This window comes from Tachyglossus aculeatus, chromosome 11 (assembly GCF_015852505.1).
Source record: "Tachyglossus aculeatus isolate mTacAcu1 chromosome 11, mTacAcu1.pri, whole genome shotgun sequence".
Taxonomy (NCBI): domain Eukaryota; kingdom Metazoa; phylum Chordata; class Mammalia; order Monotremata; family Tachyglossidae; genus Tachyglossus; species Tachyglossus aculeatus.
This window is the reverse complement of record NC_052076.1, coordinates 1,244,104-1,269,584: the sequence shown is the minus strand read 5'-3', so window position 1 is coordinate 1,269,584 and position 25,481 is coordinate 1,244,104. Positions and strand designations below refer to the sequence as shown.

The 25,481-nt window shown below is 52.3% G+C and overlaps 1 protein-coding gene across 4 annotated transcripts in view; it reads left to right on the top strand.

Moving 5' to 3' along the window:
* CAMK2B (calcium/calmodulin dependent protein kinase II beta) overlaps positions 1-8,398 on the top strand; it is an 81,856-nt gene extending 73,458 nt beyond the window's left edge. For 3 of the 4 annotated variants that reach the window (XM_038754704.1, XM_038754702.1, XM_038754705.1), the window contains 2 exons: positions 1,669-1,903; positions 2,766-8,398. In XM_038754704.1, coding sequence (XP_038610632.1) covers positions 1,669-1,901 — 233 coding nt within the window. In that variant the 3' untranslated portion in view covers positions 1,902-1,903; positions 2,766-8,398. Of the gene's footprint in view, positions 1-1,668; positions 1,904-2,659 lie in introns of all 4 variants that reach the window. The other variant, XM_038754703.1, reaches the window with a different exon arrangement.
* The last annotated feature ends 17,083 nt before the right edge of the window (positions 8,399-25,481 follow it).

The window sequence follows — 25,481 nt, the reverse complement described above, 5'->3', positions numbered from 1 at the left end:
TGATTGAATGCCTACTGTCAATCAGTGGTATTTATTGTGCACAGAGAATTGTACTAAAGGTTTGAGAAAATACAATAGAGTGGGTATACAATATCCCTGCCCACAAAGGGCTTGCCCCCAGTAGGGGAGACAGACAGTAAAATAAATTACACATAGAGGAAGCAACCGAGTGTAAGGATATGTGTATCAGTGCTATTCAGGGGGAATGAGTACCTATGTATTTAGGGTTATGGACCCAAGTGCTTAGGCATTGCAGAAGAAAGGAAGAATAAGGTGGGGAGCTGAGGGGTAAATCAGGGAAGGCTTCCTGAAGGAGATAGAATTTTCATAGGGCTTTAAAGATGGGGAGAGTGGTGGTCTGTCGAATGTTAAGGGGATGCTTCAGGCAGAGCTCTGGAAACAGCATTTAGAAGAGTATGTTAGAATCGGTAGACGTGGTTCCTATGCTTAAGTGGGTTAGTCTGTGGCCTGCATAACACTGTAGTGAGCATTTAGGAAAATGTGATAGTTGATAGACACAATCCCTGCTCTCAAGGGTCTTACAGTCTACTGAGTGCAGAGCACTGTACTGAGTGCTGGGGGAAAGACTATAGAATTTGTAAATCCGATCCCTGTCCTTGAGGCTCTCAGCGTCTTCTGTGTTAGAACACTGTACTGTGCTCTTGGGAGAATACAATAGCATAAATCAGTCAATCAGTGACATTTATTGAGTGCTGAATGTGTGCAGAGCACTGTATTAAACACTCGGAAAAGTACAGTACCAAAGGGTGGCATTGGATGATCCTTGCCCACAAGGATCTTATCGACTAGAGGGGTGGGCCTGCAGAATCCTCCTCTCTGTCTCTCTCCAGCCCCTCCACACAAAACCTCATGCACAACTCCCCCCAAATGCACCCCCACCCCCACAGAGGGGAGGTGCAGGGGTCAGGGATCTCTGATTGGAGGCACTGTCTCTGGAGTTACCCAAAGCACTTGAGAGGGGACAATACAACAGAGTTGGTGACATGTCCCCTGCCCACCAGGAGCCTACAGTCCTGAGGGGGAGACAGACACTGAAATAAATGACGGATATGGACATAAGGGTCATGGGATTGGGAGGGTGGGGTGAATGGCAAGGGCTTAAAGGGGACAGATCGAAGTGCACAGTGACACAAAGGGAGAGAGAGTAGGGGAAATATGAGCTTAGTCATGAAAGACCTCTTGAAGGAGGTGTGATTTTTGGAGGGCTTTGAAACGGGAAGTGTGGTGGACTGCCTGAGATTGGCGGGGAGGGAGTTCCAGGCCAGGGGGAGGACGTGGGTGAGGGGTCAGATTTAGTAGATGTATTCCCTGCCCTTAAGGAGCTGACAGTGTACTGTGTGCAGAGCGCTGTACTGAGCACCGGGGAGATTTAGGAGACCGGATCCCTGCCCTCAAGAAGCTTGCAGTCTGACTAGGGACCTTCCTCTCCCCTGTTCCCTAAGGGCCCCTGGTTGAGGGCCGGACAGCCGGAAAGCCAGATGACCAACCCAGTCAGAGTGGTCTCTTGGCCCATTTCTGAATCACCTCTCTACCCGGCTCCCGAGCAGGAGGCCCTGGGGAGAGCGGGAGTGAGGGGGATCACCATAGACCCTGAAGTCTTGCCCGCGGCCCTCAGGTCCCACCCACCCCGGTCCTCTCTGCCCCCAGTGCTAGCCAAGAACAGCAAGCCCATCCACACCACCATCCTGAACCCCCACGTGCACGTCATCGGCGACGATGCAGCCTGCATCGCATACATCCGCCTGACCCAGTACGTCGACGGGCAGGGCCGCCCGCGCACCGGCCAGTCGGAGGAGACCCGCGTCTGGCACCGCCGCGACGGCAAGTGGCAGAACGTCCACTTCCACTGCTCAGGCGCGCCCGTGGCCCCGCTGCAGTGAAGGTGAGCCCCGCCCCCCTCTGCCCTCAGCGGGTCCACCCACCCCCAGCCTGCCGAGGCACCCAAAGCCCGGTGGCAATGAAGGTGAGCCCTGCCCTGCACTGCCCCCAGCGGGACCACCCACCCCCAGCCTGCTAAGTCAGGCTGGGGGTCGGCTGCAATGAAGGTGAGCCCTGCTCTGGGCTGTCCAGGCCCCCTTCTGCATCCCCATCTCTCTCTGTGCCCCCAGGGAGGTCTCCCATTCCAAGCCTCTCTGGGCACAGAGAAGGTGGTGCCTGGGTGAGGAGTTTCTGGGGGTGGTTGGTCCTTCTGAAAGAGCAGCAAACAGCAGGCGCTGAAGGCAAGGCCAGTGTGGTCCCAAGGAGGGAAGGTTTGGAAGCCTCAAATTGCCCCTGGGCAATTTGGTCAAAGAAAAGGACTCTCACAATCACCCACCCAGCCAGCCATTGACCCACCCACCCATTTATCCAACCACCCATCTCTCAGCCTTTTCACCGGTTCATCCATCCATCCATTCATCCGTCCATCCACCCACCCAGCTACAAATCCACCCACCCATCCATCCATCCATCCTTCCATCCATCAATCCATTCACCAGTCCACTTACCCACCCATCCATCCACCTATCCATTATCCAATCCATCCATCTTTCTATCCACCCATAGTAGTGACAGTATTTATCCACCCATTCACCCACCAGTGTTCTTGCCCATCCATCCCAAAGAATCCTATTAGGCTGTTCCTATCCCTCTCCACAAGGTCCAGGATCGCTGCTCTGTGGTCACAGTGGCCCAGAAGTCCACCTGGGGCTGTCCCCTGGCCTGGCTGCGTGATGACCCAGCCCCACGGTCGCCTTATGTTTCAGAGCCAGTCCTGGCAGTTGTGGTTTCATCCTGACGGAGACGGTGATTGGAGCGGAGCCGCTGCCGCTCGCCGGGTGGCAGGGCCCCGCCTTGTCGCATGCTCGTGTCTGCCTCGCCCCTTCCTTTTCCTCCCCTCCCCAGCGCCTATGTCTACAGAAAACAAGACCAGACAGGATTCCTTCTTTTTTAAAAAAAAAAACACAAAAAAACACATCAACAAAACAACCCCAAAACAACGCGATGAAAACCAAGAAGCCAACGAACCAAAAGCTCTAACAACAGCAGCAGCGACAACGGATCATTGGCGTTTGTGGGGCTTTGAAACTTACCAACCCGCCCTCTCCTCCCCCCAACCCCTCCAGTCTGCAGCTCCGCGTGTGTGTGTCCGTCTGCCCGTCCGTCTGTCGGCTGTCTCCGGGTGACCAGGTGTTGCAATGAAAACGTCTGCAAGGCTCCACCGCCCTCTGTTCGCCCTCCCTTGTTGAACAGTGTTAGTTTGTTAGATGAAAAAAAAAAGAGCAACAAAACCCACAAAAATCCCATAAAAAAGAAAGGCATTTTGCATCCTTTGCTGAGCATGGGCCTTTGCCACCGGCGTGTGCTTGCACGTGGCTGCCGTGAGCTGTTCCTGTTCCTCCGCTGGGGGTCACGGGGTCCTACCCCTCTTTCCGGTCATCGCCCTTTCTTCTGTCGCCTCAGATTCCTCGGGAACGCCCCTCGGAAGAGGGGGCCGCTCTGTCGGGCGCCACGGGGCCTCGGGTTTTACTCCCCAGCTGGCAGGCCGGGCTCCTGGGAATCCACAGCTCGGACATCCCCGCTCTCCCTAGCTCTGGGAGCTGAGGGGTGAGAACTGAGGCTCCCCCTGAGCCGCTTCTCCCGTGGAAAAGCCCAGAGCGGAGACGGTCAGGGTGGAACAGGGTTGGTGGGAGGAGGTAGGTTCTGGGCTGCTGGAGTGGTGGGAGGTTGGAGGCGGGGTGGTCCCCACCCTATGAGAGACTGGCGAGTGTGGTGCTGGAGATTTGTAATGAAACATGCCCCTCCACCCTCCCAACTTTTAAATTCCCAGAGTCAACTCGAAGGTGGGAGGGGTGGCCCGGCCTGGGCTGAGAGCTGATCCCTGCCTCACTTCCCAGAGGCTCAGAAGGCAGGAAGCAGGGACTCCATGTCCCTTCCACCTGCTTACCCCCACAACCTTGGAGGCATCTGCCCAGCTCTTCTCCAGGGAAATGGGACAGAGAGGGGCAGACGGAGACCAAGGTGGTGGGGGTGGGGCGCTGGGGTCTGGAGGAGTAGTAGGTGGGAAGAAACCCTCCTCCTCCTCGGAGGTGTGGTTTGTCATACCATAGGCCCAGGTGGGTCTCTGGAACTGAGAAGCATAGGGGCCTGTGAGAGGCACTGGCGGGGCTGATGTTGGCAGCAGTGATGCTTGTGGCATGGTGATGGTGGTTTCCAAGCCGATCCCCTTCCCAGTCCTCCCTAACCTTGTTTCCACCCTCCGTTGCTCTGATTCACCCTGGCACCACAACCTTCACTGCCCCCCCACCTTCCGCACCCAACGAGGAGAGCCCTCAACTAGGCCTTTGGGCCCCATCCGCAGCCAGAGATGGCTCCAACTAGCAGACCAGACTGGCCAGGGCAGGGCTGCTGGGGAACCCGGACCTGGAGAGGTTTGAGCTTCGTGGGCCAGAGTGGCCAGGACACGTGGACTGAGCCTTCACCCCGACCTTGGTGGGGCCGCAGGGGAGCCTCAGCCTGGAGGGGCTTGAGCGTCGTGTTTCCAGCTGCCCGGGCTGGATGAGTCATTCCGTGATGATTCCCCTGGATCTTCCGACCGGGAGCTGCTCCAGCCTCAGCTATGCCAGCCACACAGGTCCACTTCCGTGACTGCTTATAAGAGAGCAGGGGCTGGCAGACAGCCCAAACCCAGTCTATTGAGTAGGCACCGGACAAGGAACTGGCCATTAGCCCAAAGGAAAGTAAGATACCGCTCCAGATGGCTCCCAAGCCACCAGAGGTTCCAGCAGGGTCTTCGAGGGCATGCTGTGAGAAGTGGGAGGACCGCACTATACCCAGCATCCACCTGGCATCCAGTCGGCGCCCGAGAGGCTGAGAAGTCAGGGTTCCGTCAAGGTCACTTTTCCCTGTGGGCATCGAGCAGTCAGACACCACCACAATGTCCAGCTTGTTCATGGGGAGATCAGGGCATCCACCCTTCTGTCCAGCCAGAGCTTCACCAGTTGGTTCACATCTCATCCTCATCCACAGTGGCACTGATCGGGTGCCTTCTGGGGTATGAGGCACTGTTCTGAGTGGTTGGGAGAGAGCGACAGAAGCCATTTACCCTGCTCCCTGGAAGTTTCCACTCTAATGCAGCAGTGTGGTCGCAGTGAAATGAAATGTCCGCTTTTTTTTTGAGTGCCCTGAGCCACCTCGAGCCGCAAGCGACATTTGGAGTCAGGGATGGATGAAGCCAGCGGCCCAGACTTGAGTCTTGTCGGTAGTGGCCTGGGTTTGCAGCCCGGGGGCACGGGAGGGGAATGGGTGTCAGGAGGAGAGGGGTTGGGAGTGGCAGAAGAGGCATTCTGAAGCTGTACCCGTAAGGGTCAGCAGTGGATTGTTTAGTGGTGACAGTGGCGGGTAGGCCAGCCTGGGGAGAGGACAGGGAAGCTGGGGCTGTGTGATAGCAGGAAGGCAGATGGGCGGCTAGGAACCTAAGCCATAGAATTGGTGGCAGCCAAGTAGCTCAGTCGGTGGTCTTCCACACCCAGGACAGCGTTCATGGGGTGGGGAGGGGGCTCCTGGGCAGCCACTGTCATAGTAATGAACATCCAACATCCTTCACTCTCGACCCCCGACCCTGACTTTCCCCTCTCCATCCCACTTGCCTGTTTTCCCCTCTCCATCACTCACTGTCCTTGAGTGAGCCAGCCCCATACCCATTCAACACCCCTAACTCTCCCCTCTTCATCCCTGACTCTCCCCCAGGGTCCCAGCACAGACCACCCAGCGCCTTTGACTCTCCCCTCTCCATCCCTGATTCACCCCCCAGTATCTACCGTGGACCATCCCATATCCTGACTCTCCCCTGTCTGGGCCTGAAATAACCCCAACGCCTGGACACGGTCCTCTCCTCTGTGGATTGAGCTGAACTTTTCAGCTGCACACCTCATTGTGGGAGCAAATTCCCCGTGTTCACCCCCACACTGATTGATGAATTGTTTGTTTTCTTCTGTTCCAAATCTGGCACTTTCAAACCTCAGCGGTGCCCCTTATCTTGCTGAGGTAAAATATGGGGAACAATTCCATGTAAGCCCTGCCCACACCCTCGTGGATTTTTAATTCCAGAGTGTGTTACAGGTGTACAGGGAAGAGGGCACTTGCTGACCTTCAGTGGGGCTGGGAGCCTCAGATGAGCCAGAAGATCACTTCATACTTCTTCTCTGGTGCCATCTGCGCTGCCAACCAACGCTCCTGGTTTCCGTCCTCAAGAGGAGGCCGGAGAGGGACCGGGGACCAGATGGTCCCCTTACCAGTGTTGGGTCCTCAGCAGACCCGGCAGCATAGACCGTGTAGGAGGGCCCGCTGCCCTGGGGCTACCACCAAGGGGGTGGCCAGTGGAGGACCCTGCCCAGCATTTCTGGGAGCAACCTCGGCAGAAGTGTGGAGCTGGCAGGGGTGGTCAGCCTCCTGGATGGCAAAGCAGGCAGCCCAGTGACCATCGGTGGCACCAGGCTTCCTGGACCAGGGTACTGCCACTTTGTGGAGGGAGAGGCCAGCAGGGAGCACACTGCCCTCACCTGCCCTTTTCGTCCTTCCCACACCCACTACCCAGACAACATTTCCATGGACTGAGGGCCAGGATATAGATGGTTGACATTAGTCCCTCATCCCGGTGTCCCTCCCACCCTGGGGTCTAGGGTGACCCTGATCTGGGTGATATGGAGAGCTGGCTGGGCATAAAGTTGACCAGTGGTGCCTAGAGGGAAGGGGCTGGGAGGGCCTCAGGGAACTGGGGGATGTGAAGAGAATCTGGGCCGAAGGAATGTGGCAGGGGACAATGAACATCATGGTTTATCAGTGCTCTTGGAGATGGAGTTGTGGGGTGAAGAGGTCAGGGGTGAATGGAAAGAAACACCAACAGAGGGGAGACAGGCAGATGGTGAAGTGGTGAATGGATGGACAAGAAGGTGGTTGGACTCGTGAATAGATGGATGGATACATGGGTGGGTGGACTTTGACCTGGTGTCTCTGTCCCTGGTGAGCGGGGGAGATGGCTTGTGGTCCCATGGGACTTGTAGGCAGGGGACTTCCTGTTTCTGAGATTGAAGGCCCTTGTCTGTGCCCCCACTCCATGACTCAGGCTGCAGGCCTCCCGGCTCAGGACTCCATTTTCGATGTGTGTCGGGATACTTGGGGGAACCAAGTGCTGGCACCTTCGTGGCTAGGCTTGTGCCTTCCAATTGCCTGTTTTGTCCAAAGTTCTGGATCTTTCTCTATTCAGGGAAGAGAGGCAGCTAGAGGGTCCAGGACCGAGATGAGGTCTGGGGCCGAGATGGAGCCCAGGGCAGAGATGGTGTTCTGATTGTCTGTGGTTGTGCTAAGAGATGGCTACTGTAAAGATGCCCTCTGGGGATGGGAGAGTTAAGGGCTGGAAGCAGAGCAGGCTGGGAAGCAGGGCAAAGGGATTCCGTCCGCCCCGCCCCCCACATACACCAATGCTGAAAAGACACCCTCCGGACAGCCCCAAGAGGAAGGGCCACAGCAGCCCCAACCTCCAATGGCGGGCGACCCCAATTTAAATTTTCATTCCAAACCGAGATCTCTTCTCCCAGTATCTCCTAATGCAACTGGACCGAAGGAGGCGAGGGGGAGAAGACCTAGGGCCGGTGGGGGCGGGAGGACAAGACCCAGGAAGGGATGGGCTCACCAAGCCTCAGGAGAAGGGGGATGCTGGAAAACCGAAAGAAAGTTTCTGGTTGGGAGACTTTTTTTGTATGGTACTCTCCCATGCGCTTAATAGAGTGCTCTGCACAAAGTAAGTGAACAATAAATAGCATTGAATGATCAATTAATTAATTGCAAGGTGCTGGGGGTCGGGGGAGAGGAGCCTGAGAATTGCTTCCTGGGACTCTGCTTTCCCAGGACATTGCGAGTCCGAGAATAAGGGTGGCGTTGGGCCCCAGCAGCGAAAGGGTGGGTGATGCAGCACCCAACAGTGTCATACCCCCTTCTCCCCTGCCCCAAGCTCTCTTTCCCTTCTTTTGCTGTTTTTCCGATTTCCCATGGAGCCCGGGGTGGGGGGTGGGATTTGGGGACTTTCAAGGGAATCCTTTTTCTTTTTTTCTTTCTTTTTTTTTTTTGCATGCCCTCTATAGAGGACAACCTTCCTAAACGGGTTGCGAGCGAGCTGGGTGGGGTCCACCTAGCCTTGGAGCTCGCCCCGGAAAGAGAACGCTGCCCCATGAACCCTGGGGAGGGGGGAGGGGGGTTCCTTCCTCTTTTCTGACTTCCTCCTCTCTCTTTCTTTGCGCTGAGTTTCACTGTCTTTTCTTTCTGAGCCTTGTAAGTGTAAAGATGATTCTTATTTTGTTCTGCCTCGGGAAACTGCAAATAAAAAAACAAAAATGGGAAAAAACTGCTGCAACTGCACTTTCTGCCTGCCCCTTTCCTCTCTCCTCCCGCCTGCCCCATTGGGGAATTGCGAGTTTCCAGAGAACCTCACACCTGCCGAAGTCCCTTGCTATACCCCCTACAGAACCAAGGGGTCTGGGGAGGAACTCGGGGAGGGCTCTAGGGAGGGTCTTGGGGTCCTTCATTCCTCCCCTTCTTTGGAAAGGCCTTGCGACGGGCCCTGGCTGACGATTGGCTCTGCCTGGCAATTTGCTTCTTCCTGGCTATCGGTTCTTCTGGGGGATAGGCTCTGCCCAGCGATTGGCCCTGTCCTGCGTGGCATGGCCGAACAATGCCTCTGTCTTTTGATTGTCTCGGCCTGGTGATCAGTCACACCTAGTGATTGGCCCTGCCAGCGGAGTGGCGCGGCCTTCCAATCGCCCCATTTCATCACCAAGCTTTGGGCGCCTGCAGGCTTCTCGTACTCCGAGCTCCAGGAAATGGTAGCAAGCTGACGCACGTGCCTGGGGTGGTGAGAAGAGCCCTGTACTCTTCTCCCCAGGACACTGTCAGGATGATGGGTGGGGGAGCCTCAAACTAGGCCCACCCCGCAGGTCGAGAGGGCTCCCCTCTCCTGTGGACTCCACTTCTGCTCCATCCTCATCCTCCTCAGCCTTTGACACAGTCAACTACCTTCTTCTCCTGGAAACATTATCCGACCTCAGCTTCATTGACACTGTCCTTTCCTGGCTCTCTGGCTGCTCATTCTCAGCCTCTTTCGTGTGTTCCTCTGGCTCCCACCCCCTAACTATGAAAGTCCCCTAGGGGTTAGTTCTGAATCCTCTTCTGTTCTCCACCTACACCCACTCCCTTGGAGAGCTCATTTGCTCCTATGGCCTCAACTGTCATCTCTGTGCGGATGATTCCCACATCTAAAACTCCAACCCTGCTCTTTTTTAAAAATTGGTATTTATTAAGCACTTATTATGCAACAGGAGCTGCACTAAGCACTGGGGTAGATACAAGATAATCAGGTTGTTCCACATGGGGTTCACAGTCAATCTACATTTTACAGATGAGGTAACTGAAGCACAGAGAAGTTAAGTGACTTGCCCAAGGTCACACAGTAGACAGGAGTAGAACCCAGGCCCTTCTTACTCCCAGGTTCATGCTTTATCCATTAGGCTACACTGCTTCTCCTCCTTTTTTACAGTCTCAGATTTCCTTCCGCCTTCAGGACATCTCTACTTGGCTATCCTGCTGACACTTCAAACTTAACATATCCAAAACAGAACTCCTCATCTTCCCACCCAAACCCTGTCCACTCCCTGCCTTTCCCATCACTGTAGACAGCAACACCATCTTCCCTTGGCATTATACTACACTCATCTCTCTCATCCAATCTTCATATTCAATCTGTCACCAAATCATGTTGGTTCTACCATCACAACGTTTCTAACCTCTCCAAATTGCCTACCATGTTGATGCAAGCATTTATCCTATCCTGTCTTGATTACTACATCAGCCTCCTTGCTGAGCTCCCTGCCTCCTTTCTCTCCCCACTCCAGTTCATACTTCACTCTGCTACCTGGCTCATTTTTCTGCAAAAAGTTCAGTCCATATTTCCCCACTCCTCAGGAACTTCAAGAGGTTGCCCATCCACCGCTGCATTAAACAGGAACTCCTAACTACTGATTTTCAAGCACTCAATCACCTTGCCCCTCCTACGCTGCACACAGTAAGTGCTCAATAAATATGATCGATTGCTATCTCACCTTGCTGATTTCCCACTACAGCCCAGTCTGTACACTTTGCTCCTCAAACTCCAACCTACTCACTGTAGCTCGATCTCAGCTATCTCACTACCAATCCCTTGCCCACAATCAGCTTCTGGCCTAAAACTTCCTCTACTTTCATATCTCCTAGGCCATCATGTTCCCCACCACCAAAGCCTTATTAAAACCACTTCTCCTACAAGAGACCTTCCCCAACTAGCCCCTCATTACCCCTACTCCCTCTTTGCTTTGTGTCACACTTGCACTTGGATTTATAACCTTTATTGAACCTTTCCTCAGTCCCACACCATTTAGGTTACACATCCCTAATTCATTTCTATTAATGTCGGTCTCCCTCTCCGAACTATAAGCTCACTGTGGGCAGGGAACATGTCTACCAACTCTGTTATACTGTACTCTCCCAAGCACTTAGTACAGTGCTTTCGCATACTCTGTTACATTGTACGCTCCTAAGTGCTTAGCATAGTGCTATGCACAGAGTAAGAAATCAATAAATACAATTGATTGATTAATTAATTGATTGATAGTCCCACCTCCACTTCTTGCCTGCTCTGCAAGCTTGGGTAAGTTGATTGATCCCTTTGGGCCTCAGTTTCCTTAATGTTCTCTCTACCTCTTAGCCTGGAAACCCTGTATTGGACAAGGATGGTGTCGGATCCAATCAATTAATCAGTTGTATTTATTGAGCACTTACTGTGTTCATAGCACAGTACTAAGCGCTTGGGAGAGTACAATGTACAATATAACAGAGTTGGTAGGTGTTCCCTGCTCACAAAGCGCACCAGTATTGAGGGAATTCTAGAGGGATCCAATTCTCTTGTAATTCCCCCAGTGCTTTGCACAGCACTTGAGCACGGAGTAACTGCTAACTAAAAAATGGTTGTTATTTCTGCTGCTTCAAAGGCTTATGGGTGCCGGGCTTGGGAGGGTCTGACACCTTTGCCCGCTGGACTGTCCACCATCCAGTAGTGCTGGATCCAAAGACTCGAGCTTGGCCAGGTGAGGAATCAGGGGAGAATCAGCAAATTCGGGGCCCACCAGGACCCATGACTAGAGGGGAAAGGGAATATCCTGGATGAAAAGATTTCTTCAGAGGCAAGGTGTGGAGAGTTTGGTTCTCTGCAGTCCAGAGAGAGCCCCATCTGTGGTAACAAAGGGACTTCTCTGCCTGATCGAGTTATGATCAAATCTGTTTTGAAGCGGGGATTGTTCCAGCCTCCTGGAAATACACTTTCTCTCTTTTCATTAGGCCTGACGGGCGGTCCATTTCGCCGGGCACATATTGGAGGAACTCTATGAATATTGATTTTGAGACAAAAGAGAAGCATTCATCATTCTTAATTGCAATAAGATCATTACAGTTGTGTTAACCCATCAGATAGAGATTAATGCAAATACGGCGATTAATCCAGGAAGGCAGCTAAAATCAGCATAAAATTGGGGAAAAGGCCCAGTTTGGATGGATGAGTGATATCCGCAGGCTAGGAAAGGCGCCCCGGGGGAGAGTGGGACAGCATCATTGCTTTGCCAGAAAGGATAACCAGCTTAGAATCTGGCCCCTGATCCCAAGTTAAATGAGTCTGATGGGCTCAGCCCAACGTCCGTCCCGAGGGCAAGGGCGATAAATCTCCAAGCCTACATGATATTGATTTACCCTGGTGCTCGAGAGAGTGTTCCCAGTAGGATCCAAAGATGCAGCAGGCAGGATCAAAGCCGCGGTCAAAGTCGGATGGCTTTTGGTCTCCTCGATGTGCCCCTGTTTTCACTAAGGGCACGGGGCTAGGTTCTGGCAGGGCCAGAGTGGGGTCGGGGTGGGGGGGTCTACCCTGGCATTTCCACTTTGGCCTCTGGGTCTGCTCAGTGATAGATCACCACTGGGCTGCGGCGTCTCTGGCCTCTACAGGCAGACTGGAGGTCGAAGGTTGGGCGGTCAGGTGGTCCTCACTGCTGGGCCAACCAACATGTCTGGGCCAAGGAGCCATCAACCAATGGTATTTGCCGAGGAAGAGGAGAGGAGGGACATGTGACCCAAAGGAATGGCACGATCCCTGCCCTCAAGGAGCTTACATTCTACTGAGGGCAGAGCACTGAACTGAGCATGGGGGAGAGTATGGTAGAGTTGGTAGAGTTGATCTCAGCCCTCATGGAGCTTACAGTCTACTCTGTGAAGAGCTCTTAGGAGAGTACAGTAGAGTTAGTAGCTATGATCCCTGCCCTCAAGGCAATTACAGCCTATTGGGGGGTGCCGAGCACTTTAGAGTAGGGGAGTACAGGAGGGTCAGGAGACATGATCCCAGCCCTGGAGGAGCTTCCAGGCCCTGGCAGACCTCTGCAAAGCCTTGCCTGTTTGGGGTACATAACATCCTGGTTCTATTTGGGGATTGAAGTGATGTGCCGTCAGTCACTAGAGCTTGCCTGCCTCGTTCTGGGGTGCCAAACTCATTTGAATTTAGATGACATAACAAAGGGACACTCCCTTGATCCTCTGAGCCCTTGATGGGGCCGATGAAGTCCCCAGTGTTTGTGTTTCATCCTCACCCTAGGCCTCCTCCGTGCTGGCGTCTCCCTTGGCTGCAGGAGAAGGGAGTCATAAATAATTTAGCTGCTCCCACTCCTCTCCAGGGATGGCTTCCCAGCTTCCTCTTTCTCTGTTCTTTCATGTTCTGTTCCATCTCTCCCTTCCCTTTTCCATCCTCCTTTCCCTTTCCTGTCCTCCTTTCCTTCCCCTCTCTTTTCCCTTTGCTTACTAATTTCCTTTCCTGCTTGACTTCCCTCCTCCTCCTCCTCTTCCTCTCCTGTCTCCTCTTTCTTTTTCTCCCCTTCCTCTTTCTCATTTTCCTCTTCCTCCTTTTCTTCTTCCTCCTTTTCTTCTTCCTCCTTTCCTGTCTCCTCTTCAATCAACGGTATTTTTTGAGTGAAGTGAAGTAACTTGCCCAAGGTCACACAGCAGCCAAGTGGCAGAGCCAGGTTGAGAACCCTCGTCCTCTGACCCCCAGGCCTGTGCTCGGTCCACCAAGCCATGTTGCCTCTCAGAACACCCATCCCGAGATAATTTTAGGAAGTCATTGTTCAAGTAAGCAAGTCCCTTCCAGTCAGTCCCTGTGGGTCAATCAGTCATGGTATTTTTTGAGGGCTTACTCAAAGTAAGGCTTTGAGGGCTTAGTGCACAGTACTAAGCACTTGGGAAAGTCCAATCCAAAAGAATTAGTAGACACGCTCCTGGCCCATTCTGAGCTTAACAGTCTAGAGGAGGAGCTTCCAGTCAGGACCAGGCTCACCCACGACCTTGTGGCGGCCCACTCAGGTGAGGTTCACTCCCCAAGGACTGCTCAGGCAAGTGCCCCGGTGTTGGGGGTAGGAAGTGGAGGGTCCTGCACAGAAAAGGGGTTGGTCAAGACCCCACAACCTTACCAAATACCATTAACAAATTAAAAACAAATACTATTTTAAAAAAATCCCCAATCCCTCTCCCCAGCAGTCAGTCTGGTGTTCTGTGCACAGTAGACTGTAAACTCCTTGAGGGCAGGGATCCTGCCTACTAATTCTAATGTACTCTCCCCCGCACTCAGTACAGCATTTTGTGCAGAGTTGACCGTAAGCTCCTTGAGGGTGGGGATCGTGGCTACTAATCCCATTGTCTTCTGCGCAGTGTTCGGTACAGTGCTCTGCACTCAGTAAGTGCTCAGTAAATATCATTGAGAGATGGCCCGATCTGGCTCCCACAGCATGCTGGAAAGGAAATGCGGTCTTCCCTGCTGCCTGCAAGACTGTGCAGTAGGGGCCTCTTCCTCTCTCAGCTCTTCGCTGAAGGAGGTGATCGCCCTTTCCCGCCACTGCAATATCATTTGCTTTCCATAAATTATTGCATTAAGCATTCAGAGAGAAAAATCATCTCTCTTTAATTTTATCTCAGGCATATTTATATCTCCTTTAAATGGCTCCCAATTTATCGAGTCTGGGAGCTTTCGGAGCGCTTCATGGTGTTCTTTAGGACTTGATTACCAGTCAGCTCTTCAGTTCAATTCCCAGGAACATCAGACCTTGAGCATCACTCCCTGGGAAAGTCCCCCCAGCCCACACAGCCTGGGGCTCTGTCTCCATCAGGGACACCGGGATGCTTAGAGGAATCATGAGCTGGTCCCCCTCCTAGACACACACCCTCATAGTTAGAGGAGGACCAGCTAACACCTTTCACTGTACCCTATTCATCCCTTCCTCTCCCCCAGTGACCCAGCATGGACCATCTGTTACCCTTGACTCTTCTCCCAGTGATCCAGTACAGACAATCCCACTCCTCTGACTCTCCCCTCTCTATCCCTGACTCTCTCTCAGTGAACCAGTGCAGATCTAACTTCCTCTGACTCTCCCCTCACCATCCCTGACTCTCCCCATGACCCAGCACGGACCGTCCAACACCCTTGACTCTCCCTCAGTGCCCCAGCACTGACCATCCAGCCTGTTTTCAGAGTTGGGAAGTGGCAGCAATGCCCTCTCAGGTGGGAGGATTGACACCTTCCCAGCTTCTACCCTCACAGACCCCTCCTGGCTGTATTTTGTGCTATTTCTTATGCACTTACTCTGTCCCAAGCATTGTATTAAGCGCTGGGGTAGGTACAGATTATGAGATCAGATTCAATAGCTTTCCTACCCAGTTACTAAGTAGAATGGAGAACAGATATTAAATCCCCATTTTACAGATGAGGAAAGTGAGGCACAGGTCACATAGCAGGGAGGTGGTGGAGGCGGAATGAGAACAAATTCCTTTGGCTCCCAGGTCTGTGCTCTTTCCTTAGGCCTTAACACTGCTTCTATACCTGGATTTGATGAAAATAATAACAATAATAATAGTTAAGAACTTGTGACATGCCAAGCACTGTTCTAGATACAAGATAATCACGTTGGACACAGTTCCTGTTCCATATGGGGCTCACAGTCTAGGTAGGAGGAAATAGAATTTAATCCCTGTTTACAGATGAGGAAATTGAGGCACAGAGAAGTGAAGTAATGATAATAATAATGATGGTATTTGTTAAGCTCTTACTATGTGCCAAGCACTATTTTAAACGCTGGGGTAGATACATGATAATCAGGTTGTCCCACGTGGAGTTCACAGTCTTAATCCCCATTTTACAGATGAGGTAACTGAGGCCCAGAGAAGTTAAGTGACTTGCCCAAAGTCACATAGCTGATAAGTGGCACGACCTCTGACTCCCAAGCCCGTGCTCTTTCATTCATTCAATTCTATTTATTGAGCGTTTACTGTGTGCAGAGCACTGTACTAAGCGCTTGGAAAATACAAGTTGGCAACATATAGAGACGGTCCCTACCCAACGACGGGCTCACAGTCTAGAAGGGGGAGACAGACAACAAAACAAAACATGTGGACACGTGTCAATCAATCAATCAATCATATTTATTGAGCGCTTACTGTGTGCAGAGCACTGTACTAAGCGCTTGGGAAGTACAGGTTGGCAACATATAGAGACAGTCCCTACCCAACAGTGGGCTCACAGTCTAAAAGGGGGAGACAGAGAACAAAACCAAATATACTAACAAAATAAAATAAATAGAATAGATATGTACAAGTAAAATAAATAAATAGAGTAATAAATATGTACAAACATATATACATATATACAGGTGGTGTGGGGAAGGGAAGGAGGAAAGATGGGAGGGATGGAGAGGGGGATGAGGGGGAGAGGAAGGAAGGGGCTCAATCTGGGAAGGCCTCCTGGAGGAGGTGAGCTCTCAGTAGGGCCTTGAAGGGAGGAAGAGAGCTAGCTTGGCGGATGGGCAGAGGGAGGGCATTCCAGGCCCGGGGGATGATGTGGGCCGGGGGTCGATGGAGGGACAGGCGAGAACGAGGCACGGTGAGGAGATTAGCGGCAGAGGTCATCAGAATAAGCCAAGCTGCTTTTGAAGTGAAGTGAGTCGCCCAAGGTCATACAGCAGACGTGTGGCTGAGCCGAGATTAGAACCCAGGTTTTCAGGTCGGTGCTCTTTCCAATAGGCAACGCAGCTCCAGGTGGACGCCAGGGGGAGCCGGTGCTCCAGCGCCAGGTCAACGCCAGGGGGAGCCGCTGCTCCAGCTCCAGGTGGACGCCAGGGGGAGCCGCTGCTCCAGCTCCAGATCGACGCCAGGGGGAGCCGCTGCTCCAGGTCGAGGTGGACGCTAGGGGGAGCTGCTGCTCCAGAGCGAAGCCCAGGCCGGGGCCCGGCTGGGTCCAGACTAGATTGCTGCTCATCATCATCAATCGTATTTATTGAGCGCTTACTGTGTGCAGAGCACTGTACTAAGCGCTTGGGAAGTACAAGCGCTCGGGTGTCAGCGGGTGGGGCCGCGTGGGCCGGGAAAACGGAGGGAAACGCAGCCCATCCCGGGGGCCCGACCAAGCTCCGTGAATGTAGGTGCCTGGAACACTGCCTTCCCTCGGTACAGTGGCCTCTGCATAGTAGACGCTCAATAGACACTAAGGAAGGAATGAATGAATACTTTCTCTGCCATTTTAATAATAATAATAATAATAGCATTTATTAAGCGCTTACTATGTGCAAAGCACTGTTCTAAGCGCTGGGGAGGTTACAAGGTGATCAGGTTGTCCCATGTGGGGCTCACAGTCTTAATCCCCATTTTACAGATGAGGTAACTGAGGCACAGAGAAGTTAAGTGGCTTGCTCAAGGTCACACAGCTGACAAATGGCTGAGCGGGGATTCGAACCCATGACCTCTGACTCCCAAGCCCGCACTCTTTCCACTGAGCCACGCATGTGCAACTGCGAGAAGCAGCGTGGCCCAGAGGAAAAAGCACAGCCTAGAAGTCCGATGACCTGGGTACTAATCTGCCACTGGCCGGTGCGTGTGACCTTGGGCATGTCACTTCACTTATCTGGGCCTCAGTTTCCTCAAATGTAAAATGGGGATTCTGATACCTGCTTCAGAGCTTGGAAAATTGGTCCTGGTGTTCCCCCCAAAATGCACCAAAAATACAATTCAGTGTAAAAGTGAATTTCATTAACTTAATGACATAATGAAGTCCTTAAAGCCACTGAAAAAATTGCCAATTACTAATCCAAAAGAATTCTCCCCTTCCATCTTCAGTAGTCAATGGGTTTGTAAAAATTATTTGCTATGTGTTACACAGCCATTTGATGAATATTAATGTTTAAAAAGTCATAGGCTCTGATTACTTTGACATAGTAGTACTTGAGCAAGAAATTACGATATATACTAGGTAACATTTTCTATTTTTAATGAATTATATTCAATAGATATTTATTTAATGAATATGGTCTCTTGTGACATAGGCATCAATTGGAGTGGGGAGAGTCAGGGCTGTTCGATAGTTAGTGCTGGGTCAGTAGGGGAGAATCAGAGGTGGAGAGAGGAGAGCCAGGGGGTGTTGGATTGTCCCTACTGGGTCATTGGGGAGTTAGTCATGTCTGTTGGACCCCCTTCTCCATCCCTGACTCTCTCCAGAGAATCTCTCTCTCCATGGACTGACTGTCCATGGATCTATCCACCCCCACAGAAAACCTGCTCATATTTCTGGCTGAGCAGCTTCCCATGGGAACAAATTCCTTATGCTTCCCTGGGCGAAGAAGTGTTTCCTTTTTCTGGGCCTGCCATGTTGCAGAACCAATGAGTACCCCTCATCCTGGTGCTGGCATAATAATAATAATAATAATAATAATAATAATAATAAATAATAATAATGACATTTGTTAAGCGCTTACTATGTGCCAAGCACTGTTCTAAGCACTTGGAAGGATACAAGGTAATTAGATTGTCCCACATGGGTCTCACCGTCTTGATCCCCATTTTACAGATGAGATAACTGAGGCACAGAGAAGTTAAGTGATTTTCCCAAAGTCACACAGCTGACAAGTGGCGGATTCAGGATTAAAACCCATGACCTCTGACTCCCAAGCCCGTGCTCTTTCCACTGAGCCACGCTGCTTCTCCTAAGGCATGAGACATGAGGTGGGAGGATGAGTGATTCCATATTCACCCGATCCCTGCCCTGGGAGCTATGCTGGAGCGGAAGAGGACCACACATGCCGTTACTCTGCCCCTGGACATCCGGGAGACCATACCTGGCTCCCGTCCACATAAATGCCCATCCCCCCCCACCAGGGTGGGGTCTCTCTAACCCACCTCCTCCCGCCCCCAGACACAGAGGGGGCCCCGGAGACTCAATACTGCCAGCCGTGTATTGCGAAGTTGGCTGCTGCCCAAGGGTTTCAAGGAAATGCAAAGACATTCATCCTTTGTGAAGCAATTCACCAGTCGGCTTCCGTGAGAAATTCAGGAAACTAGGGCACGGATTCCCCCTGGGTCCAGGGTGGAACTGGGAGGCTTCCCAGCCCTGACGATCCCGCTCCCGCCTCGGCCTTGGGGACCTGGCTCAATTCCGTCCACAGTGGCCTTGGTTAAGGGACTGGCCCTTTCTCTGCCCCCCACACCAGAGTGCCCAGGCTCTGCCCATCACACCACCACCAGATAAGAACCAAGAGAAAGCTGGGCCATAGCAGGAGACCCAAACAGCTGCTCCAGGGTGAACAGAAATGGGGTAACTGTCAGCGGGGCAGAAGGAAGGAAGGAAGGAAGGAAGGAACGAACTTCTGGAGGCACTACCAAGGAAGATGCTGATAGGCAGGGCCTGGCTGGGGAACACTTGTCGAAAGCAGTTGGGTATCATCGGCCTGGCTTTTGGCACCCGGAAATGGGGCAGCCTCTCTTGGAAAAAAGCATTTGGAAAGATTGTGACATAAAGGGGCTTAAATGAAGACAGAGTCCGGCATTGTAGTGGCAGGTGCAATGGTGATGTATGGAGCCATCTTTGCAGGGTAGGGACTGCTAGTCACATGAGGGGCTTGCCAGCCACACTGCCACACACTGATAAAATCTTGCCACCGGTGTCATCATCTGCAAATCTGAGGAACAGTGTACTCTGTCTCTCTCTAACTCTGTCTAGCTCTCTGGGTCTCTTTCTCTGAATTTGTTTCTCTCCCAGTCTTCCTTACACTCTCTTTCTTTTCCATCTGCAGGCCCATGCCCACCAGAAGCCCTTCAGCTGTCCAGATTGCAACAAGGTTTTCTCCCAGGCTCCGGGCTCCTGGACCACCAGCAGGTGCACATGGGCAAATGGCCATTCTGCTGAGATAACTGTGGCGAGACCTTCCCCCAGCGGTCCAAGCTGCTGTGACACCAGCAGGTCAACAGGGGTGAGTGGCCCTTTGGCTGCTCAGACTGCGGTGAGGCTTTCCAGGCAGCACGCTGACCCATTCCACCCCTGCTGGGTGCCCACATCGGCCCTACCACTGTGATGACTGTGGCTGGGCCTTTGGGAAGATCTCCCACCTCACTGGGCACCGGTGTATCCACACTGGGGAGTGGAATGACGGCTGCAGCAAACACGGTGATGGCCAGGCTCCCAGTGTATCCACAGTGGCCAGTAGCCCTACCCATGTGGCCAGTGCAGCGAGGCCTTCTGCCAGAGCTCCCACCAAGCCCAGCCCCACAGGAGCCACACCTGGGAGAAGTGTGGTCAGTTGGTGGCCCCAGGGGGAATGTAGGGCCCGGGGAGAGAAGGCTGCTAACTGACTCCTCCAGCATCAACGTGCCAGAGAGGAGATGTGTGCCAGCATGCACAGGTGTGCGCACACGTGCGTGTGTGTGTGTGTGCATGCGTGCACTCGAGAATGTCTCCCAAGTAGATGGTCTCTCCTCCGGCCCCACTCACTCCCCAAGGGCCGGCATTGGGAGCTGTTTAATCGGTCACCTGCCCATGGCCACTGGCGTCAGAGGCTGGGCGGCACTGCCATCGCAGAGTACCAGATTGCAATCACTTTAGACTGTAAGCTTGTTGTGGGCAAGAAACCTTTCTGCCAACTCTGTTATGTTGGACTCTCCCAAGCATTTAGTACATCTCTCTGCACAGAGTAAGTGCTCAGTAGCTCTCAATCCATCCAATCCGTCCATCCACTCAGTAGTTTGCCATCTGTGCAGTAAGAGCAGGACTCTGGATAGTGATCAGAGAAGACAGGGGCTGACACTTGGCAGCAAAGAAGAAAAAGCCATCCACCTTTTCCCTCCCTCTGGGTCCAGCCCTGCCGATTAATCAAGTTGTCTCTCCCTGGAAAGAGGAGAATAGATCCTCACGGCCACAGACAAGAAGCCTGAAAGCTCTCAGTGAAAACGTTTAAAGGTGGAGTTCCCTGATTCCCAGTGTCCTGACCCAGTGACCTGGGGGGAGAGATTTCTTTTCTCCACTGGCTGAACGCCCACTTCTTCCTCCCCCAGCACCTGCCTTTAACTCCCTGTTGGAAGACTTCACGGTGGCAGGCAGAATGATATTACCTGCAGTATCTGTTAAGTGCTTACTATGTGCCAATCACTGGACTAAATGCTGGGGTAGAGGCAAGGTTCACTCCCTGTCCCACCTGAGGCTCAAAGTCTAAGAGAGAATGACAGCAGGTATTGAACCCCCATTTTACAAATGAGGAAACTGAGGCCCAGAGAATTGAATTGACATGTCCTAAGTCACGCAGCAGGCAAACGGCTGAGCTGGGATCAGAACCCATGCCTTTTGACTACTAGGCTCAGTCTCTTTCTACTATGATGTTAATGATGATGATGGAATTTGTTAAGCTCTGACTATATGCCAAGCACTGTTCTAAGTGCTGGGGTAGATACAAGATCATCAGGTTGCCCCATGTGGGTCTCACAGTCATAATCCCCATTTTACAGAGGAGGGAACTGAGGCCCAGAGAAGTTAAGTGACTCACCCAAGGTCATGCAGCAGACAAGTGGCAGAAGAGGGATTAGAACCCATGTCCTCTGACTCCCAAGCCCGGGCTCTTGCCACTAAACCACGCTGCTTCTCATTATGTCACATTGCTTCTCTGCCTCGAGGAGCTTAAGCTGCTAGAGGGGAGACAGGCATTAAAGTATTTACAAATAGAGAGGTCAAAATTCAATACCTAAAGAGGGCACACATGAGAAGCAGCACAGCCTAGCAGATAGAGAGTAGACCCAGGAGTCAGAAGGACTTGAGTTCTAATCCTGGCTCTGCCACTTGTTTGCTGTGTGACCTTGGGCAAGTCACTTAACTTCTCTGTGCCTCAGTTACTTCATCTGTAAAATGGGGATTAAGACTGTGAGCCCCATGTGGGGCATGAACTGTGTCCAACCTGATTAGCTTGTATATTCCCCAGTGCTTAGAACAGTGTCTGGCACATAGTAAGTGCTTGACAAATAGCATTAAAAAAGAAGTGACAGAGCCAGGATCAGAATCCATGTCCTCTGACTAACAGGCTCAGGCTCTTTCCACTGGGCTATACTGCTCTTCTTCCACAAGGAGCTTAAGCTCCTACAGGGGAGACAGGCATAAAAATGCTTGGAAATAGAGAGGCTGAAACTCAGCACCTGAAGAAGGCAGCCATGAATGAGGGCTTGGCTGAGCGGCAGATAAGCTCCAGGACAAAGGCCTCGCGGCAGTGGCACGGCAGCCCCAATTCCAAGTGGGGCCGGGAGACGCAACAAGCAGATGGTGGGATAGTAAAATGGCGGTCGCCCTTTCCCCAGCCAACGCTCTCCACGGGCCCAGATCTCTATCACCATGGAAGCCGTCTGTCATCTGAGCCCTCAGAGCGGACGTCACTGAGAGCACTGGCGATGGGCACCCTCAGTGCCAGAGAAGCTGCCAGTCCCGCCGGGCCCCAGCTAGCAGCCTGGCTGGGGGCCCAGCTGAAGAAGCTTGGCTCTGGGGCTCAGAAGACCTGGGTTTGAGTCCTGGCTCTGTGTTGAGCCGGCTGACAGGGACAGAGACCACGCGGGCCCCAGGCTGTGTGTGGCAACCCTGCCCGCCTTTTGGCCCGTTGCGTTCGGTGCCCTGGCAGGAGCCTGGAGAGAGTCAGTCGGGCAGGGGTGAGACATTGCAAGCCACCAAGAACTGTTTCTGGGATTTCAACATGGGAGGAGAGCAGCCTGAAGCAAAACAGGCCTCAGAGTCCCTGTTCCATATGGGCCTCGCAGGCTGTCTTATCCGCATTTTACAGATGAGGAAACTGAGGCTTAGGGAGATTAAATGATTTGCTTAAGGTCCCACAGCAGGCCAGTGCTGCAGCTGGGATTCCAGCCCATTCATTCATTCATTCATTCATTCATTCATTCATTCAATTGTATTTATTGAGCGCTTACTGTGTGCAGAGCACTGTACTAAGCACTTGGGAAGTACAAGTTGGCAACACATAGAGACAGTCCCTACCCAAAAGGGGGCTCACAGTCTAGAAGGGGGAGACAGACAACAAAACAAAACATATTAACAAAATAAAATAAATAGAATAAATATGTACAAGTAAAATAAATAGAGTAATAAATACGTACAAACATATATACAGGTGCTGTGGGGAGGGGAAGGAGGTAAGGTGGGGGGGGTGGGGAGGGGGAGAGGAAGGAGGGGGCTCAGTCTGGGAAGGCCTCCTGGAGGAGGTGAGCTCTCAGTAGGGCTTTGAAGGGAGGAAGAGAGCTAGCTTGGCGGATTTGCGGAGGGAGGGCATTCCAGGCCAGGGGGAGGACGTGGGCCGGGGGTCAACGGCGGGACAGGCGAGACCGTGGCACAGTGAGGAGATTAGTGGCAGAGGAGTGGAGGGTGCGGGCTGGGCTGCAGACGGAGAGAAGGGAGGTGAGGTAGCAGGGGGCGAGGTGATGGAGAGCCTTGAAGCTGAGGGTGAGGAGTGTTTGCCTGATGTGTAGCCCATGTCTCCTGACTCCCAGCCCCACGTCCTGCCCGACTTTGCCCACGCCCCAGCCTCCCCTGAACATGCCCCATAGCCTTTGCCCTCGAGGAGCTTACAGTCTAATGGAGTAGGGCAAGTAAACAAAATCTCTTGACATACAGTGGGAGGAGGAAGTAGGGTTTTAAAAGGAAGTTGTACATTTGACAACCTACCTTTCCAGAGGGGAACTTGTTCCATTTCTATCAAATCCCAAGGAGAACTGAGTAGCCGTGACTTCATCCTCAAGGTCTACTCTGCTGATGGCCACGCTGGCCCAAGCCAGACACTCCTCTGGTGCTGCAAACACCATTTAAATTGTGAGCCCTGGAGGGGGGGAATAGGGTGTGGTGTGATAATCTTGGCTCTATCCCAGCACTTAGCTCTGTACTTGACACATGGTGAGTGTTTAAGAAACACCGTCACTCCTTGTCTCGTCTAGAGTGTAAGCTCCTTGTGGGCAGGGAACGTGACTACCAACTAACCCTGTTATATTGTACTCTTCCAAGCACTTAGTTCAGTGCTCTGCCCTCAGTAAACACTCAAAAAATACCACTGATTGATTGAGTCCTGATGGCCCATTCAGGAACCCTTCAGACAGCTTTGCCTTCTTTCCCGAGACTTCTAAGATGATGGAGAGATTGATGGCAACTCAGAAGACCGAGGCCCTCTGTCATATAACTCGCTTCTTGAAGACTGAAGTTCTCCCAGGGAGAGGAATGCTGAGGCTTTAGAGAATGTTGGACTCTTTCCATTCCTTGGCATTCCACAGGTCCTTCACCCTCTCCTCCTCCTGCTTCTGCTCCTCGTATTCCTTCTGCTCCTCCTTTGCTCCCCTCTCCCCACTTCCTTCTCCTCCTTCTCCTGTTCATGCTCCTCCTTCTGCTCTTCCTCCTCCTGCCACATCTGGATGAAAGCCTGTTGCTGGGATTAGTGCCCTTAGACATTTTGCCCTTACAGCAAACGCTGGGAAGGGCAACAGGGAGAAGGAGCCCTGGATGGGCACCCTATGGCCCATTACGCCGGGTAGTATGCATGGAGGCAGCACCAGTTGTACGTATCAGAATGGCCTCATTAGCCAATTTCCAACCCAGCAACCAGGCCATCGATCCCTCTGTTAGCAAGGATGGCCCCTGGCCAGGAACTCCCCTCTTTCAGTGGAGCCTGGTCTGTTGGAGAAGGCTCAGGGCAGAGTGGCCAAAATGAGAAGCAGCGAGTCCTGGAAGTCAGAGGACCTGGATTCTAAATCTGGCTCTGCCACTGGTCTGCTGTGTGACCTTGCACAAGTCACTTCACTTCTCTGAGCCTCAGTTACCTCACCATAAAATGGGGATTAAAGCTGTGAGCTTTTATGGGACAGGGACTGTGTCCAAACAGATTAACTTGTCCCTACCCCAGAGTTTAGTGCAGTGCCTAGCACATAGTAAGAGCTTAACAAATACCATTTAAAAATCGTAAAAAAAAAATGGCAGGGAGGCAGTGAGGTCTGATGGGTAGAGCCTGGGGCCAGGAGTCTGGAGACCTGGGTTTGAGCCTCGACTTTGCCGCTTGCCAGCTGCGAGATCTAGGGCAAGTCATTTCACATTTCCAGGCCTCAGTTTTCTCATCTGAAAAATGGGGCAGATATCCCTGCTCTCCCTCCTTAGATGGTGAGTACTGTGTTGGACGGAGGTGGTGTCTGCTCTGATTAACCTGTATGCACCCCAGTACTTAGCACAGCGCTTAGCTTCAACAGAGGGCTTAATCAGTCCCTAATCTGGCAACCTCAGGGCTGGAGCCTGGGGCCCATCAGGGACAAATGACATATTCTGTTCTTTCCCAAGAACATCTTCTATGGCTGTTTTTTTTAAAGAGGGCAGAGGGTTATAGAAATTAGTGATCCTCTCCCCACCATCTCTTTTTCATGCCTCCTCCTCCTCCTCCTCTCCTTCCTGAGAAGGGACAAGATGACATCAGAATATGTATGGAAATAAATCAATTTGGAATCTGCGACCATATTGGGCTGTCTTGCAATCCTCAGAAAAAATCTGAAAGAAATAAGAGCACCATCTGTGGCTCTCTCCCTTCTCCTTTCACAGCCACACAGTAGCCATCTGCTAGAATCATCGGCCCACCTGCAAAATCACCCGAGGCACAAGCACCCTCAAAAACCATCTTCCAGAAATTCGCCGGAGGAATGAAGTGCGCTGGGAGGAATTCAGAATTTTCCGAGCTCTCTGACACCTTAGACTGTGAGCCTTGTGAGGGACAGGGTCTGTGTGCGTTCGAATTACCTGATATCTACCCCAGTGCTTAGCCCAGTGATTGGCACAGAGAAAGGATTTTGTGACCTTGGGCAAGTCACTTAACTTCTCTGTGCTTCAGTTTGCTCTTCTGTAAAATGGCGATTCAATGCCTGTTTTCTCTCCCACTTTGACAGCGAGCCCTTTTTGGATAGGGAATGTGTTTGTTTAGATAGTCTTGTGCTATGCTAAGTACAGAGCTTGGCATAGAGTAAGTGCTTAATAAATACCACCGTGACTATGGTAATGATTA